This window comes from Hakea prostrata, chromosome 4 (genome assembly GCF_041222555.1).
Source record: "Hakea prostrata isolate BN-2017 chromosome 4, UWA_Hpros_2, whole genome shotgun sequence".
NCBI classification, from domain to species: domain Eukaryota; kingdom Viridiplantae; phylum Streptophyta; class Magnoliopsida; order Proteales; family Proteaceae; genus Hakea; species Hakea prostrata.
The window spans coordinates 12,623,821-12,643,490 of record NC_142603.1 but is presented as its reverse complement, the minus strand read 5'-3'; the positions used below and the strand labels follow the sequence as shown (position 1 = coordinate 12,643,490).

Here is a 19,670-nt window from a genome sequence, read left to right as displayed (position 1 = left end):
TAGACCCTAAAGAGGCAAACCCTATGCAAAAGTAAATTTGGAATAATTATTCCTAATTACTAGGGATAGTAATATAATTTAATATAAATTATGAATAATAGTAATTAAAGTTATAAGGTTATTTTGGGGGTTTCGAAGAAATCAAAGATGACACGTCATCACTTAACTGATGAAGTTTAACGACAAAAGGACATTAGTAATTACAAGTAAATTCTAAGGTTGGATTAGTAATGTTAAAAAATAAAGAGGATATAAAAGTAATTAAGCTTATAATATAGGGGAACAACAATAATTATCCCAATAAATTTTTACTTATCAGAAATTTAGTTAAACCCTTCATTTACCAAGTTCAGTTACTTATGAGAAATTTAATTAAACCCTTCATTTACTTAGGGCCTGTTTGGTTACATGAATCCAGAGATTTCAAATCTCTGGATTCATGAATCTGAGAATTATACTCGTTTGATTATAAAAATCCCTAGATTCATGAAATCTAGATATTCACCTTTTACACTAAAAACGTGAATCTGTAGATTTATGGGTAAGGGGTGAAATCCAGAGATTTCAAAAAAGCTATACATTTGCACATTCACAAATATCACGTAGATCAAATAGTTTTTTAGGATGAATCCACTTATTTCATTCCACAACCAAACATTTAATTTTATAAATTATGATTCCATAGATTTGAAATCTATAGATTTGAAATCTCTGGATATTTGAAATCTCTAGATTAAAGAAGTTTATTAAGTTCATTTATTACTAAGTTCATTCATTTAATAAGCTCATTTAAAAAAATTTTATTAAGTTCATTTATTACTAAGTTCATTCATTTAATAAGCACTTTTAAAAGAAGTTTATTAAGTTCATTCATTTAATAAGTTAATTTATTACTAAGTTCATTCATTTAATAAGTTAATTTAATTACTAGGTTCATTTATTACCCAAAAAAAGCGCCGTATTAAAATCCACTTTTTCAATAAAGGAATGGATTTTCTCATAAAATCTCCAGGATTTCCTCCCAGAAAGGCAAACCCATTTTTTTGATTTTAGGGAGGCCCTTGGATACTATAAATACCCATCAGTTCTTGTTGTTCTTGGTACCATATTCTTGCTCCAGAGCTTGTAAATCTGCTAGATCATTCCTCCTTGTTTTAGAGTTGAACTCTTCTAATATCACTAGCAATATGGCCAAGCAAGTGGTCAATTTCTTCTCTATTTGTGTATTTGTACTTTTTCTTACTTGCCTTCATGCATTTAACTTTGTTGATGGAGATGATTATTCACCATTACCGCCAGGAGATGATTATTCACCATTATCGCCACAAGATCAAGCAGATGCCTTCAGGCCCACAAGCCCGGGTCATAGTCCTGGCATAGGCCATCCTAGCTATAATGTCCGAGACATTAAACTTGCAAACCAAGGTCCAACAGAAGAACGTTCACCAATATTACCACCACAAGCTCAGGTAGATGCCTTTAGGCCCACAAGCCCAGGTCACAGTCCTGGCATCGGCCATCCCAGCTATAATGTCCGAGACATCAAACTTGCAAACCGACGTCTAGCAGAAGAACGTTCACCAATATTACCGCCACAAGCTCAAGCAAATGACTTCAGGCCTACAAGCCCTGGTCACAGTCCTGGCATCGGCCATCCCAGCTACAATGTTCTAGGCACTGGGCTTGCAAACGGAGGTCCAACAGAAGAACGTTCACCAATATTACCGCCACAAGCTCAGGCAGATGACTTCAGGCCCACAAGCCCAGGTCACAGTCCTGGCATCGGCCATCCCAGCTACAATGTTCTAGACATTGAACTTGCGAACCGAGGTCTAGCAGAAAAACGTTCACCGATATTACCACCACAAGCTCATACAAATGCTTTCAGGCCCACAAGCCCAGGTCATAGTCCTGGCATAGGCCATCCCATCTACAATGTCTGAGACATTGAATATTTTCATCCAATTTTATATATATATGTTGCTAATAAGTTTAGTTATCAAATAAAGGAAGCAATTTAATCTCTCTTGCCCTCAAACTAATATTAGGAGTAAACTCTACACCTTTTTTTTTTTTTTTTATAGAACGTTTCACTATTCAACTGCGGACTTTGCAACACCATGCACTAGAATATAATTCCACATAAGTATCTATCCAACCATCAAAGAAACCATTTTCGCTTTTTATCTAGTTATCATGTTATGTTCGCGAGGTGAACTAAAGAGAATGATGAAGTGACCCAACAAAACAATCAGACTTCGATCTCTCCACTAAATGCATGGCTCACTAGAGATGATTGAACAACAACATCAGCATACATAGATAATCCACGGCTGAGAGAGAGTTATAGCCGCACGAGCAAAGGCATTCTAGGAGACTTGGGTGAAGATGAGAGTTCCTGGAATTACATCTTCAAAGTAATTCCAAATTGAAATGGCCACACAATGTAGTTAATGAAATCCTCTTCCTGGGTTTTAGACAAATTTAAGACTTTGGTTATCGAATTGAGCTTGGGGAATGAGCCACTTTGTATGCCTTTAGCTAGTAGTTGTCAATAGGAAATTTTCTTTCTCCCCAATACTCTATTAACTCTTATTCCCCTCTCAAAAGTTTCACCTCTAATTTCTCAAGAAAAAAAAATGAATTAATACCCCCTCCTCGGATATTTCAAAATGGCCAAATTATACTTTATTTTGGCCCCTCTAATTGTTACCTCATTTTCTGTTATTCTTCTTTTTCACAGAAATATATTTCGTAGGGTAGTTTTATTTCTTTCCTTTTTTCTTTCTTTCATATATGTTGGTCTACTTCAATTAAAATGCTTAGAATGGACAACATAGAACTGGCAAGTTCGTATAAATTCTATATATATATACGTAGTCTTATAAGGGATTATGATTTGTATCTTATTGTCTTTGTGCATGACTAGAACAAAAATCGTATGATCAGAGAGGAAGGTAAGAGCTCAATATTTAGAAGCTATTCAAACTCTGAATCATCCAAAACCTACGACCACAACCTATAAAGCAATCACTTTCTCACGACCAAAAAATGGTGAACCCATTGTTGAATGCTCTCTCACACGCAGAGTCCAGAGGAGGCAATTTTGCTTACACAGCCTTACCCAAATAACTTTTGCTGAGAGACAATTTTTTAATCTTAATCTCAAGCTATAATTGTGGTCCATCAATCATTATACCAAGAACTACTCCTTAAATCACTTTTCCACGATGCACATTACGAATACAAATCTTGACGGTTGAAGTTACATTATTCAGACAAAGGAAGACATGGTCTGAGAACTGTTGCTGGCATAAATACATCTATACACCAATTCAATGAGGTGCGTTGGACGCCAAGACTCTAGGAAATAAGTAAATGAAACACACTCATGCTGTTCATGCAATTCAGTTATCGACCAACTATACAAATGGACTACTACTACTACTATTATAGCAGATTAAGTGAAATCCAGAGATACCCAGCAACTCACATCTCATTATTATATGGTTTATGCATTTGGAACATCAGTTATGCATGGCAGAGTGGACTCGATATAACTAGTTGCTGGAGTATTCTGAACATCCTTATACAGGAACACGATTGGATTAATGGCCAACACCAGGACTATGGCCAGGTGTGGTTGGTCGAAAATCTTCTACATTGTGGTTGGCATTCTCACTGCTGGACAACTTTCTGTTGCTGCTCTCACCAAAACTCTGACATTTCTTGCATTCCTGAGACTTCTCTGCCTTCAGTTCCCTTCCCTCACAAGAGAGAATTTCATAAGAAAGTGACAAGACAAGAAGAAATACACATGCACAGATGAACTTAGTTTTGGCCATAATTACCAAAGGCAGAATTGAGGAACAGACAGAACTGAATGTAATGGATTCTGCTGCTAGAGAGAGAGGGAAAGGAAGAAATAACCAAACAAAGATGACCATAACCCTATTCTCCTCATGGGTATTTATAAGGTGGGTAGTCACTGAAATGACTTGGAAAGTACATAAAACCCAAGGATGAAAGGGTTGAGGACCCCTAGCTTTCTGCTGTGGTGTTCATTTTTTTTAGGTTTGACCTTCTGTGACTCTAAGGGGCGGTGCCGTAGGGTTTTAAGATAATGGTTTTGTTGTTGCTGTTGTTGTTGAGTACCCAAGAAAGTTTGATATTTCAGTTTTCTTTCAAAGCTCTTCCCCACCACCGCCTCCATTGTATGAAAAAGATGAGTGGGTTTCTTCTTCTGCTACAGCCCACCTTTTAGTTTTTTAAATGGATGGTTCTCAGCTATTCCAGCTTAAGTGATTGTTCTTATTCAAGAAAACCAAGCATGATGGTGAGCAGTTGTAGTGCATGGTCGGTTGCCCGGTCGGTCCTAAATAACAGAAATGATACGTTTCACTAGTTTAAAGGATCAACTTCTTATCTCTAACTTGTTACAGTAATTAGGATGAATGGATGGTTGAGAGAGAAAGAAATAACCTTCCAAGCTTTGAGGGGGAGAGCTTTGTCTAACCCATGAAGAAATGTCACTCTCTTAAAACCCTTTTTCCACCTATGAAAATTGAAACTGTAGGATCTCTTTTTCTCCAGTTTTGAAACCCAGAAGCCAATGGAGACTAATCGATCTCCCATGGTCTATCTCCAACAGTCTGCTATAGGTCCAATGAGAATCCACGAAAGGCAAAAGTATGTCGTTTAATTCAAATATTTAAGTGACAAAGGAAGAAATAAGTCAACTGAAGCAATGATACAAGATTTGGTATTTAACTTGAAACAGTCTTGGACGACTCTCCAACCACTCACTAGCTCAATAAGATATCAAGATAAAAGCAATATGTAGTTATTTATAATTAATTGCCGCCTTTGTTCAAACACCTTAAGGGTTCTGTAAGAGCACTTTCAGTGATGGAGCTCCTCAGGGCCTGGAGTGAGTGGATTTCATTGAGTAGTAAGTTTGAATTTTCAATCGATCAGAGTAAATGTTCAGATTGAATAAGGAACAGAACTGACCAAATTCTCCGGGACAGTCAGCGGCGGCAATGGAACTCAATAGGAATATTCCATCATTCCCAGAACTTCATCATGCACCAAATCTATATGTGATTATTGAGTGACTGACTTTGCAGCTTTTGCAGATTTCTAGTGTTGGACTCTTAATTTCACCAAACCAAGTCCAGTTAACCTGATTCCCTTACTTTTCTCTTACTAAATTAGGTCAAAGTCGATCAAATCGTTTTCTTAATCTCTCTTTTTGTCATATGGAATAAATAAAACTTCTAGTTGAACTGACCCAGCCAACTCAAGCAAAATGGAGTTGTATCTAATCTTTGGGTACAAATTTCTTTTCCGAATCTACTCTTCAAGTTCTTGATTGATTCCTTTGTCTAGCCCAAGGAAGGTGGAGGGAATATTCCTTTATCTTAAAGGATCAATAATATGGGCACAAGAGCTTCGGCCACAAGAATAAATTACAAAAATTTTAAGCGATTATGGCCACCACATATGCATAGAAAACATCGATAAGAATCCCACCCTTAATGCACATCTGGTAACAGTTTTTTTCTGAGGAAAGGGTTATTTTTAAAATTGTTTTATATGGTTTTGATTAAAGAACAATGATCTGAACATAATTTTGATCGTTCAATAAAATTTGTGCTAAGGATGGTTGATAATGATTGTTGTTGTTTTAATATGAAAACAGGAAAGAGTTAGAAGTTGTGTTTAAATGAAATTTGGATCGAATATCCCTCTTTGTGCTTAACTTTAAAACGTGTTTTTTGTTTTAAAAAACAACAAAACAAGTTAAAATTGTTTTGCAAAAGACCTTCTTAGGTATGAAAATTATACGAGTTTGTTTCTTAAAAACGAAGGGACGACCCATTTTACTAAACATTTTTTTGGTTTTTTCGACATTCTAAGAACGAAAGAACACCGAAAACTATTCATTGGTCAGTTACCAGACGCACCCTTAGTGTATTTCTACAATAGACCGGTTTGTGAGTGCACTAGTCCAATTTATTGTTATCTTATCAACTAATAACCTTAATAAATAATCTAAACATATATATTGTCTACTTGGAAGGGTTGTTTACATGCATTCATTTCACCTAATGCCTCCCGTCTCCAATTCAACTTGGTAGGTTTGGGGTTGAAAATTCATATAGCCTCATATCAGAATACGGTATGTATAGGGTTTAGCCTAGTATACATGAGTCTCATTCATGGCCACTGTGGGCCTTTACTGCATATATGGGCCTAAGCGATATAGCAAATGAACTCTTGCAGTCCTTCTAACTCAGCCCATTTAACTAGCTACAAGTTAGGATAAATACCTCTTTCTATTCCTTCTTTTGGGATTTATAATTTACGATAGTGCAATTGGATATATGATCTTCGCAGTTGGTAAGACTAACACCTCTTAGTGAAGAGGTCATACATTCAAAGAAAAGAAAAAAATGAGTAATTGGATATACGATTTCACATCAGTAGAAGAGATTACAAGAAATTTTGACGAACTCAAGAATGGATATTATGGATATATCTGGAAAATCAACCAACATCCTAACCTTCACTTCATCTCAAGAATATACGGCTAGGATTGCTTCCAAGAGTTCCGCTACTGTTAGAAGTTCCACAGCTGATCAAACTTCCAAGAGTTCTAATGCTATTAGAAGTCCTAGAGTTGATCAAACACCAGTTATTATATGCAAGAAGAACTCTACAATTGGTACTCACAAAGACACTAGGCAACCCAAATGAGAGTTTGGTATTGATTGGTACAAACTCCTAATCAATATTCTATGTAAACTAAAATACTAGAGTCCAAGCACCACAACCACAAGACTCCTAGAACTATACAGAGAAGGACTCTAAGAACACTATAAAGAATGACTCTGTTTCTATATAAAGCTATGTACTAATTCATTTTAAATTAATGTGATTATTATTTTATGTGCTCTCTCATACGCACACTGAGTCTCTCTCTCTTCTTCTCTCTTGCTCTCTTCAACTATTATCATTTCCAACAATAGAAGATAACTATTTAATACATGCAAAACTTCGCCCTTGAAACCCAAAAAGAACTTGAAGTCTTGAACTTATATTATGAAATATTTATCCATAAATTTAGTATCATCTCCAACCATTGAGAATAGAAAAAATAATTCTTTCTTTTTTTCAAATCAAGAGAGAGGAATCTCATGCTTTTAGGTCACAAGGACCACAAAAATAAGTTATCACCGTTATGGTTAGTGGGAAGGCGCATGGAATAGTGGGGAAGGCCATTTATGATCATTCAAGTTGCTGTTCCCATTCATTTGCGATCAATGGAGAGCATCTGCTTGTCATCACAGCTTTTGTCACATTTTTTAATAAAATCAACCTTAAAACACTTTTCATGATTTCATTCAAAGGTGATCAGACAAGCAACAGCCAGCCTGACGAAGCATGAAACTTTATATTGATCTAAAGAATTAAAAATATTGAGGATGACCAACCTAGGAAGGCCCAAGCATCACAAAGCCTACATTCTATAAATTTGTAGTCAAAGCAGATTTTTCTTAATTTGATTTCATCAAATTATAGATCAACTTGTTCATTTGTGTTTCATTACGTCATCTTAGTTCTCTATAGAATTCCTTCCGAGTAAAGTACAGAGCAAGATTGGAAAAAATTAATAATTAATAAAACTTTATTGGCAAGAGATCATCATCTACTAATGTGAGTAGGGGTGTCAATAAAACCCTATCAATCTAAACCGGCCCAAAACCTATCTTGAGCCTAGTCAAACCTTTTAACATGAAGGATGAATCTGGGTTACAAAATAACTAGTCCTAACAGGCCCTCCATCCCTACTCAGCCCAACCTTGTCAAACAGTATGTAAATTTAGTTAAATAGTTATTTAATTAAGTATCTCATTAATTGCTAGGTCAAGAGTTCAAATCTGTTTGGTATCACTAATCCATGTATATTATTTTGTTTATAGGGTTAAAAATCAAGGCTAGTCAGGGTAAATCACAGTGGGTTCGATTTGGATTTGGGATTCTCAAACCCTAGCAAGGTTGGGTAGGGTCCGAATTAGCCTGGCCCGACATAACTTGGCCCATTGACACCCCTACATGTACCCATAGCACCAATATTGTAGCTAAGTCAATAGGTGCATGCATAAGGGAATTAATACACTAATTTGCTAAGCAATGCATAAACACACCATCGAAGGGTTGCTCAATAAGTGCATGCATAGGGGAATTAATATGTTAATTTAAGGATGTCAATTTGCAACATGAACAATTAAAACTGAACCATACCAACCCATAATAGCCCGAACTGGCCTTAATGGGATGTGTTTAGACTGGGAGGCACAGCCCATGCTAGCCCGAAACCAAAATGCAACCTATTATAACCCGTTTTACATTTTTGCATAAAATATTGTTTGAATTGTCATATTACCACTTGATAGTTAGTATAAACAATCAGAAAAATTAAGCATGATTTTAAAGATCAAATAAATCATTCTACTACTTGTAAGGGACAATCAGAAGGATTAAGTATGAATGCGCAATTTAATGTATTAAAGTTTGTTTAATTGAGTAAATGATTATCCAATCCAGAGGCATTTCTTCTACATATCAAACTAATTACCAAACTAAAGTAGGGATTCTCATAGAACAAGAACCCAATTCAAGACGAACAACCATAGCACGAGATGGAATTTAAAAAGATTTTTGGTTTGAGGATTTGTTACTAGAGGACCATTTGGTGGAGCCTAAGGAATTAGCTTGTAGTCTCTATGTTACTACTTATTATATGGGTTCTTGATTTATATAGGGTGGGTGGGTTTTCTACAACGTGGAATGAGTTTTAATTCTCTCATGGAAATACAAGTAGAGTTTTGCTTTGCATGGAATTCTGGTTTTTGTTGTAGGATGTTAAACTATTTCTTTTTATTTTGTTTTCTTGCATGTCATAAAACATTAGCCCAAATCGTTAGTCAACCCGAGTCTAAACCGTTAGCCAAAGCCATTAGTCATCCCAAACCCAAACTACACCAAATCGAAATTGGCCAAAAACCGTTATTTTGCAAACGAGTCATGTTTGGGCTAGGTGTTTTTTAGCCCCAAACTACACCGTTGACACCCCTACGTTAATTTGCCAACTAATGCATTAACACACCATCAAAGGGTTGGTTAGTCGTAATGATAAACCTTCTTAGTATAGAGGTATGGGGTTCGACGTTCCCATGGTATATGTAGTAGTCTCCACCCCTTAGTATAAAGCTACCGGAACCCCCACCCCTACTGAAGTTTAGAGGAAAACATGAGAAAGACATGCAACATAGGATTGTCAATAAAACCCTATTGACTTGGCCCGGCTCAAACCTGCCCTAAGCCTAGTCCGATTCAGCTCGAAGGTTGGGGTAGGGTTACAAAATAGTTAAACCTGTGAGGGCGAGGTCGGGCTCAGATTCAACCCTCGAGCCAACCCAACCCTGTGTGAGTTCATTAAATTTAAAATTTTTAAAATAAATTTAAAATTTGAACGTTTGAGTTTTGACAAGTAACAATCTTGGCAATTTAAGTAATATTTTGTATGCCTTCTGAGTATTTATTGGTTCTTGGTAATAACAATCTAAAGAATCCTTCAACCATAAATGTCTCACAAATCTCACAATCCCTTATCTCGTTGCTCTCTCTCTCTCTTATTCTTGTGGTCATGTGGAAGGAACTACGTTATTGTGTTTGGGTCACATCTGGTTTGGAAGATTGGGGCTTGTAACAATGTAACTGATTTGTCAAACCACTTCTCCACGGTTTTGGTAATGGTTGAGGTTTGTAATTCATTTATTGTTAAATAGTTGTTTTTGCTCATTGATTTCTAAGCATAGGAATATTTAACTTCTTTGGAACTTGGAAGGTAGTTAACACTTTTTAGGGCGGGTACAGAACCGAGATTTGGAATCGAAAATTATACCCGTTAAGAAACCAACCCCAAAAGAAAAGAGAACCCGACCCAAACAATACCAGGTACAAAGAAACTAAATAGAAAGTTCTTAATCACTTGTAGTTTTTAATAAAACCATATTCTCCTCTCTCGTTCATGGAATCCCTAAAAAATGGAATGGAAGTGTTGAGATTTATTGAATTTTCCAACAAATAGACACTTTCCCTAGATACATACAGATTTAATTCATTGGAATTTCAATGGAAAAATTACAATAGAAAATAAAAACTAATCTTCTTTGTGAATTCGAAATATATTTTCTATGACCTCAAGCATTACCTTCGCCATCTCAAAAAGTTTCAAATTGGTGAGAAAAACCATGAATGCAAACAAACTAAAACTTGAATAAGAAGGTGTCAAAAGTAGCTGATCAAGTGTTTAGGCAAATATTGTTCATCCAAAAGAATACTAGTATTGTGTCAAGTTAGTTTATCTGTATAAAAATTCTCAATGAGATATTTACAAGCTTCTGTTTAGAGTCTTGTTTAAGGAATAATTAGATTGTATTATCAAGGGTTTTTGCTCCAATGGAAGGCCTTCTTCAAGTGCTGGGCTGAATCTGATAGTCTCTCTTTCAGGTTAGGATGCTGTAAAACCTGATGATCTGGGCATGGTCCAGGGTTGGAGTTAGTGTTCCAAGAGGTAGGGTTAGGTTCAATACTTATTTTCTCTCTTGCTCCTTCAGTTATATTTTCAGGGAGATTAACAACATGCATGGCTGACTCCTTGGCTCAGAGAAGAACCTAGTCCTGTACTTTGAAGACTGAATGGTCTATCTCATCCCAATCTGTTATTTGATCTTTGTAGCTCAAAGATATTTACATTGTTGACCCAAAAAAGAACTCTATTCACCTAAAAAAAATTGTATTTTTAAGGGACTGTCTAGACTTTAAATAGACTAGGATGAGAATCTATATTTGTTCTTTGGTAATATGATCAGTAGGGATGTAGAAGATGATGTAAGCTCTAATCATGGGTGGTCCTTCAATACCTGTAAAGGAAAACTGAGTTCCTTTATCATTTCTTATACAATTTCTGAGGAATCTTGCACATATTTAGGATTCTTAGATGCCACTTTTGATCAGCTTAAATACCGATAGAGAAGGGGAGAGGTGGTGTACCAATCTCGAGCTCTCCTTCTCTCTTATCATTCCCATTTATCATTCCCATAGTGGTGCAGGACAAGATGATGAGAACTGCTTGTGCTTTCCTTCTTGTGTTGATGCTCTCCCATGAAATTCTCTTGGTTGAGGGAAGGCATCTAATGATGTCTGGAGAGGTAGAGAAGTACTGCTGGGAATGCCATATGAAAGACAAGAACAACTTGCAGGCAGTGGCAAGAGGTGTTGAACCCTCCACCAACACCTCTCATGAGGGTAGAAGTATGGTGGAGGGTGATGACTTTCGTCCCACAGATCCAGGTCACAGTCCTGGTATAGGCCATTCTCTTAGAAACTAAGGCTGCATTCATCGATCATATATCCATGGAACAAAAGATGAATTTCATTTGCAAGTATTTTATGCATGTCTCTGCATGATGTTGGTTAAGTTTTATGTTCTAAATAATGGAGTTCTCTTCTCCAATTGTACAAGCTCTTGTTATGAAAAATTGTCTGCTTAAGATGTTTATACTTTTCAGTTTTTCAGTTATCTATTTGTCGATGTCATTTCAATCCATAATATACTTATGCATGAACCCTAAAAGATCGTTAGAGGACGATCGAGATCATCTCTGTGTCTGTGTGGGATGTATTGATAGGCAAAAACGTGCATTTTTGCACCTTTGTCACCTGTGTAAACGAAAGTGTAGGTTTATTGACAAGACATATGATGTTCTCAATGCAATACTCCGTGCTAGAAGTCTTGGGTCATGGAATAATAAAATCATAGCATTTACGATCAAATCACTTGATTTATAAATCTTTAAAAATATTATATTAATTTTAATTACATATTTTAAGGTCAATTGGACAAATTGATAAAATTAATTTCACTTTATTTCAGTTGCAACCAAATAACATCAAAAGGAAAAAGAATTCCTTTTCACTTCACTTCACCATCCTTTTTTTTTTTCTTGGCATTACAGCCAAACATACTCTTAACTATCTTAACTGAATTTCGGCCTCAAAAGTTTAAAATGTCCACTAACGGAATGGAAAAAAGAACTGGGCCAAGCCCATGGTAGTTATAACTGGGCTTAAGTTAGAGTTAAATTGGCCCCAGACCAGCCCATCGTCTGCCCATCAACACCATCAATGCATAATATTTTGAGAAATTTTCAATACCACCCCTGTTCTCCCTAAAATTAATGTCATCTTTGAGTTGTCTAATTTATCAATTAGACCCTCTATAAAGTGAAAACATATCAAAGGCACCACCTATCATTTAAATTTACAGTTAAGTACTAATGTAAGCAAGTTAAATATTTTAAAATGACAAGAATAACCTTAAACGAATAACTTTACATTCTATTTTGTCATCTCCCTCAACTTTTTCGCGTTTTTTTTTTCAGTTAAACTCTCACATAGTTTAAAAAATATAATTTATAGAGAGTATTTTTAAACTTAAGATATGAAAATAAAATTAAAATCAATATATAAAAACTACCTTGTAATAATAGTATTATAATAAAAAAATCTAATTGATAAAATAGATAACTCAAAGAGTGGGAATAAAAATTCTCCTAATATTTTTCTCAAGATAAACCCAGCGGTTTCACCGTTTTATTTCACAGTAAATTTTTACGTAGAAAATTTTCGTCACTTACTGACCTTAACAATTTTACTGTCCTAGGTTAGATCAACAAGGACGAAAAAGTGAAATAATATAAAAACAAGGACGAAAATGAAAGCATAAGATCGGGTAGATCCTGGAAACGCGGCCATGGATCAATCTCTCTAATCCAACGGCTGATACTTAATTTATTTTTCTAATCTATCCGTTCAAAGAGACTCTGTTATCATACGAGGGCAAGCGATCTGAGCGTACGCTGTTTCCTATAAATACTCCTCTACACGAAAGTTTTGGTCCTTCTTTCCAACCCTGGTTCTTCTACTCCTTCCCGGACCAGGCTATCTGCTTCTCATCCTCGTCCTCTGTTTTCTCGATATCGACCGATTTCTGCCCTAGTTTTTCAATCAAATCTCGATTGCTCCGTCGAAGAGGTAAGAAATCTGAGACACTAGGAGGAAAAAAAGGGTGAATAGAGAATTCTAGGAGGCTTGAAGACATGATGCAATCGAACAACGACGCTGATCCGCAGCAGCAGCAGAAACAACCACCACAACATCACCAACAGCAACACTGGATGGCGATGCAGTATCCAGCGGCGACAATGGTGATGCAACACCAGATGATGCCGCCGCCTTACCCGCAACATTACATGCCTTACTATCACCAACAGCAACTTGCGCCACAACAACAGCAGCAGCAGGGATCTAATGATGAGAATAAGACGATCTGGGTTGGTGATCTTCATATTTGGATGGACGAGAATTACCTCAATAACTGCTTCGGTCACACTGGCGAGGTCAGTTCCTTTGCTTCTGCTTCTTGGTTCCATTGATTTTATCTCGTCGAATTAATTTAGCTTTGTTAGATTACCTGGAAGAACAACTTTATGCATGTTCGCCGAGAATTCGCAAAAAAAAAAAAAAAAAAAAAACTGTTATTAATATTGTTTGGTCGGATCGTATGAGAATTAGAGCACATTCATGCGTTCTTGGTCTTTTGGCTGTATTTTCTTGCATTTTGAATTGTTAAGCGGCTGCGCATGCTTCTGATTAGGGGAGGGTGTGGAAGTTTGCGATTCAATCGTCTATTAGATGGACATAACACTAGCATTGAGCGAATTGTTATTCTAATACAGATTTTGTCCTATTCATGAGTTTTTTTTTTATAGCTTTGAGCTAAACCATCCACCCACGAACTCTTCGAAAAAAATAAAGTCCTTTTAGTTGAGTTTCGGGGAGAAATTGGAAGAATTAATAGAGAGAATCCTATGAATCTTGCAATTGAAATAATGCACCGAGCAACCATCTTAATTTTCGTTTGCCTAACCATATTTTCGTTCGTTATACTGAACTTCTTATCTAATTTTGCTTGAAATTGTAGATTTTTTTGGTACATTGTAACTTCTTATCGAAGTTACTGGATCCGGTTGTTGATTAGATTTTTTTGGTACATTGTAATTTTTTCTTCTTGTTCTTCCTTCTTTTTCTTTTTTAAATTATTTTTACAATATTAGTTTAAATAAAGAAATTTGGCCAAGGAACCACAAAGAACTCTTCCTTGAACATGCACTTTAGAGCCATTTTTTTGGAAAGTTTCACGTTTAGCTATAATAAGATTTAGCAGCCATCCAACTTGGCTCAATCCATCCATGCTGTGACAGTTGTTTGTGGATGCGATTACTTGTACTAGTATATAATAACTCCTGAATAACTGAATTAAATTATCAGTGTTCCACAATCAACTACTGCAATACATGAAGTTTGATTTGGTATAAGAATCTTTTGATGTAGGTCATAGTGTGAAGTCCAAATGTGTAGAGAACTTTAAAACCGGTGTACTTTTGTGAAGATAGTAAATACTGCTCTTCCTTTCTTTGCTTTTGCTATACCCATTGCTAATGTACCTTTTTAATATTAAGTAGTACCTAAGTAGGCATGAACTTTCTAAACAAGGGATTAAAAGAATGTCCCTTTGCCATATATCAGGGGTTGTTCTGCTGAAGCTTTAGATGTGGAAAGAAGATTCTGTGAAAAACACTTGGACCTTTTTGGGTTGCTAACTCAACTGCCATGTAACAGAACTATGAATGAAAGGACTTCATTCAAACAAGACGCAGTATTTAACCTAGGTGTTGTGCATTTGTAATTACAGCAGAAAAACTGGTATCTGGGCCTGTAAATTCCTCCAAAGAAGAGGCTAAGGACCTTGGGTTTGTGGCCTGATTTTGGGATGTATCCCACCTTCATGCTTCTTCTAGTCCTTCCAACTTGCTTTTTCAGGGAAGGAAAAAAAAAAGAAAAAGTGTCATGCATGATTATCCATGAACTGTATCTTAGGGAATGTCTTCTTCCTTTTTCTTTTTCTTTTTATTTTTTTAACTCCTGAACCAAATACGAAATTTACAGCATCACTTTCAAGGATGACAAGCTTGCTGCTGACCCCCACCCCCCCAAAAAAAGGGGGGGGGGGAAAGCGAAGGAAAAATGAAAATAAGGCTTAGTGCTATGTGATTGGCAAGTAACTGCTAGGACATAAAGAGTTATTTCTTAGGAAGAGGTTTTCCTCCAACACCATGTGAAATCTCAGCCACCATCTTAGGTTTTGCAAATCCTATTATGTGTTAGCATGTTCCCTGACAACCCTCCCAATACCCTCTTACATGAATCTGAACCCACCTCAGTGAATGGATTCCCACTCCCTTTGTCCAAGAGGGAACTTTGTCCTATCACTTATGCTTGGATGCTCTCATTTCTTTCTCCCCATATTTGACTCTTTGATTTTCTGATATTTTGACATCTGAAATTTCAGGTGTTCTCTATTAAAGTTATTCGCAATAAACAGACTGGTCAGTCAGAGGGATATGGATTTGTAGAATTCTGTTCGCGGCCAGCCGCCGAGAAAGTTCTGCAGAATTACACTGGCACCATAATGCCTAACACAGATCAGCCCTTCCGTCTGAACTGGGCATCTTTTAGTAGCGGTGATAGGCGTTCAGATGCTGGGTCTGATTGTTCTATATTTGTAGGAGATTTGGCATCGGATGTTACTGATACGATGTTGCAAGAAACTTTTTCCAGTAGGTATCCATCAGTAAAAGGTGCCAAAGTTGTTATTGATGCAAATACTGGACGTTCAAAAGGTTATGGTTTTGTGAGGTTTGGCGATGAAAGTGAGAGGTCACAGGCTATCACTGAAATGAATGGAGTATTTTGTTCTAATAGGCCCATGCGTATCGGTGTTGCAACACCAAGGAAGTCTTCTGCATATCAGCAGCAATATTCTTCGCAAGGTATGTAAATTTAAAACTATTATGGTTTTTTAAATACAGTTACAATAGTTGAGATCATTCCTTACCACTTTAGTTTTATTATTCTAGGATGGAAATGGAAGTTAGTTGTTTTAGATTCCTGTCATGATTTTTCCTTTTGTAGATTGGTGATTGTTTGCTGCTGCATGATTTTTTAATGGTAAATTTCTTGTAACCACCCTTACCCCTGGGGTGTACTTTAACTAATGCCATGTAATTCCCATCATTTGGAAATGCTACAGCCACAGTTCTGTATCTAACAATGTCAAGATAGGAAAAAAACAATTAAAAAAAAAAAAACTAATATAGAAGGGTAAATATCACTTACCTTCCCTCTTACCTGGAAAAGGTATCAAATCCCTCTCTTCTGTTAAGTCTTCAGTTAGATTCTACTTTACTGTTAAATATTCTTTTTAAACCCCAAATTACCCTTAACTAGAAAGAAAATTTGGTGTAAACCCCAAATTACTCTTAATTACCCTAATAGTTAAAGCCCTAAAATACCCCTTTATTCCTTTATCGATATGACTCCACATCTTCTTCAACCTTCATTTTTCAACAGATATTCCTCAAACATCTCTAAGAACAACCTTGTCTGAGCCATTAATGCCTTTGCAGATCTCAACAGAAGGTCTACTTATGCTGGTCGATGTAGAAGCAGAACAAACACCTTTGCAACCTTCTCTTCATTTCGAGTCCATCTAAACCAAATCCAAAACTGAGCACAAGGAAGTTCAGTTGAGAGACAAAGAAAAAAAAAGGGAGGGGGGGGGGACAAAACAAACAAACAAAAAAACAAAACTTCTGCACTCCTTGTTTGCCCAAAAAAAATGAAATAAATCATCCTCTTCTCTTTTATGAATGCAATGAAGCAGGTAGTCGTTGATACCCACTTCCAAACCCCCCTAAAAGCTGCCTGTCCCGTTCACACTGTTTTCTCCCTTTGTCATTGCATGTGAATTAACACACCACCCCTCCCCCAAAAAAGAAAACCGACCCCACCATCCCTTACCACACACTTCGAAACTTCTTCTCCCTCACTCGGTTTTTCCGGTTGGATCTGCGCGCACATTTGTGATTGAACAGAGCACTAGGCCATTAAGCTAAAATGAGTGACTTAATGAAAATGTTAGAAGGGCCTGAAAAATCACAAGTTCAGTCCCAGGGGAGTGTAACTGTAGATTCAAACAAGAAGCTGCATTGCCTTGCTAATTTTAGTTGAAACACTAATCTACTAGGAAAACGTGAAGGTGGAATAGGTAGAATCCTTGAAATAAAAGGGAAGAAAGAGGGGTGTTTTGAGGTGTAAATAATAAAATTAAATGAGGGTAATCTAGGATTAGGGTAGTTGAGGGTATACATTAAAATATCCTCCTAGTCAAGGGCAGTTTGGGGTTTAAAAAAATATTTAATGGTAAAAGTACAATCTAACTGAAAAAGTTGACAAGAGGGAGGGGTTTGATACCTTTGGGTGGGGAGGTGAGTGATATTATCGAACCAAGAGAGAGAGGGTCCAAGTGCCATTTAGTCAACTAAGAGGGAGAGGTAAGTGATATTTACCCAAAATAAAATAAAAAAATAAAAGTCAGAAGATTTGTATCGAACAAAACAGCATGAAATTTTCAATTCATGGGAAATGAGCGAGTACAATAAGGAACTTTTATTGCCATTTCTATCCATCACTTGGCAACTAGACAGCCTAAATTTGAACATATTAGTAGCCTTCTTCATTGAGACCAATAATGCCCAATTTGGCGGTGTGGTAGTATTAGTAAGCAGGGAATGTAGTTTTCTGTCCCAAACCTTAATTTTCTAGTTGAAGGTTGAAGCCATGCAGTAGTTAGCCTGTGAAACTAGTTCTTCTGGCCCAAATTCATACATCTTATTTTATTTTCTTTAATTAGCTTTGGTATTGGTAGGTGGATATGCATCAAATGGTTCTTCTTCTCAGGGGATGCAGTCTGATAATGATTCCACAAACACAACTGTGAGTCTGGCTCTCTTCTGTGGTTGTCAGGAGAAACAGCTACACCATTTCTTTTTCTTTTTTATTTTTCAATTAACCAATATTTTATTCTAGATATTTGTTGGAGGGCTTGACCAGAGTGTCACCGATGAGGATTTAAGGCAGCCTTTCTCTCAGTATGGAGAGATAACCTCTGTAAAAATACCAGTTGGAAAAGGATGTGGATTCGTACAGTTTGCTAACAGGTAAATCTGGGTTTTGTTTGTCCTGCTACCTGCACGTAATAGGATATCAAATTTGAAACCCCAGTAATCTTTTCATCCCATATAAAATTGGCTTTTCTCTTTTCACAGAAGCAACGCTGAGGAGGCGTTGAACGGGTTGAATGGGATGGTCGTTGGCAAGCAGACAGTTCGTTTATCTTGGGGTCGTAATCCAGCAAACAAGCAGGTAAGTGGATGCTCTCTGCATTTAGAATCCTAATGTTTTGAATGTGAAGCTACCATCACCCTTGTCATTACTAATCTAACCAAGCTATGTATATTGGAACTTGACAGTTAAGAACAGATCCGGGCAATCAGTGGAATGGGGCGTACTATGGCGGGCAGATGTATGATGGATATGGGTATGCTGTTCCACCGCAGGACCCAACAATGTATGCTGCTGCTGCTGCGTATGGGGCTTATCCAGTGTATGGAAACCAACAACAAGTCAGCTGAATAGCGTGATGAGCTTCAACTGTAGTCATGGACATGCGTCATCACACTGATATAGCTGCTTAAAAGATCTGTTTGTAGTTTAATGGGTTGTGTTGAATCAGGGGACTCCTATGATTGCCCAGGATTGAATTTTGACAACCCGAATTTGCTCGTTAGAATTATATTAGCATTTATTTAAAATTTTGTGAGGCTGTGGCAAGTTCCTGCCATGTGGAAGGGGGTTGCTTCACAAGTACTGGACGGTCTGGTAATCTGGTTCGGACATTGGAAGCTGGTTTCTGAGTGTGGATTCATGCTCTTGTAGGATGATTTAACCTTGCGTTGTACAAGTGGTTATTGTGGTCAAGGCACTCGACCGTTGTTTTGTACCTTCGCCTACTAGAGTTGTGGTGCCTGATTTCATCAAGCCTCCGAAGGCGGCGGCCCTGTAAGTTCCCTGCAGTGGAGACTGAACTGGGAATACCAAGCTTACAATTGGAATTCCAGATCTAAAAGAGAGTATTTATCCCAGCTACTGACTTGTATCAACTCGTTACTCCACTTGTTGTCCCCCACCCCTGCAGAGATCTACGCTCCATTGTTTCTTGTCATTTTGTTTTTATTTAAACTGTATTATCTTAACAACGATGGATGTCACAGCACAAGGTGGAAGGTTCATTGCAAAACAACCAAGTTGAAGCCCTTAAAGAGGCTAGAGATCGGTACTCTAGGTTCTCTGAGCAGTGTAAATGAATTGGATTCGGATCTCACCGAATCTGTGGCATTAATTCGTAGGCTTAGATGAAGAGAATCCTGATCCTGTGTTATGTGTTCTGTTTAAGCATAGTGAATCGGACGTCATTGACTCTCAGGCTTCAATGAAGACAATCTTGTATTATCGTTCTCGTCTTCCGGGAAGGAGAAATTTGGCTCTTCTGATTCAGAAGATTGACTTAAGTGCAG

At 37.0% G+C, this 19,670-nt stretch overlaps 1 protein-coding gene across 2 annotated transcripts; it reads left to right on the top strand.

Moving 5' to 3' along the window:
* Positions 1–13,040: 13,040 nt before the first annotated feature.
* Positions 13,041–19,397, top strand: RBP47B (RNA-binding protein 47B). 2 transcript variants are annotated; one of them, XM_089152287.1, is made up of 6 exons: positions 13,041–13,532; positions 15,545–16,025; positions 17,963–18,030; positions 18,124–18,254; positions 18,363–18,459; positions 18,567–19,397. In XM_089152287.1, the coding sequence occupies exons 1-6, from the start codon at positions 13,233–13,235 to the stop codon at positions 18,726–18,728; spliced, it is 1,239 nt and encodes a 412-aa protein (XP_089008413.1). In that variant the 5' UTR covers positions 13,041–13,232; the 3' UTR covers positions 18,729–19,397. The 2 variants fall into 2 exon arrangements, with proteins under 2 accessions (XP_089008413.1, XP_089008412.1); XM_089152286.1 differs by having other exon boundaries at positions 17,948–18,030.
* Positions 19,398–19,670: the final 273 nt, after the last annotated feature.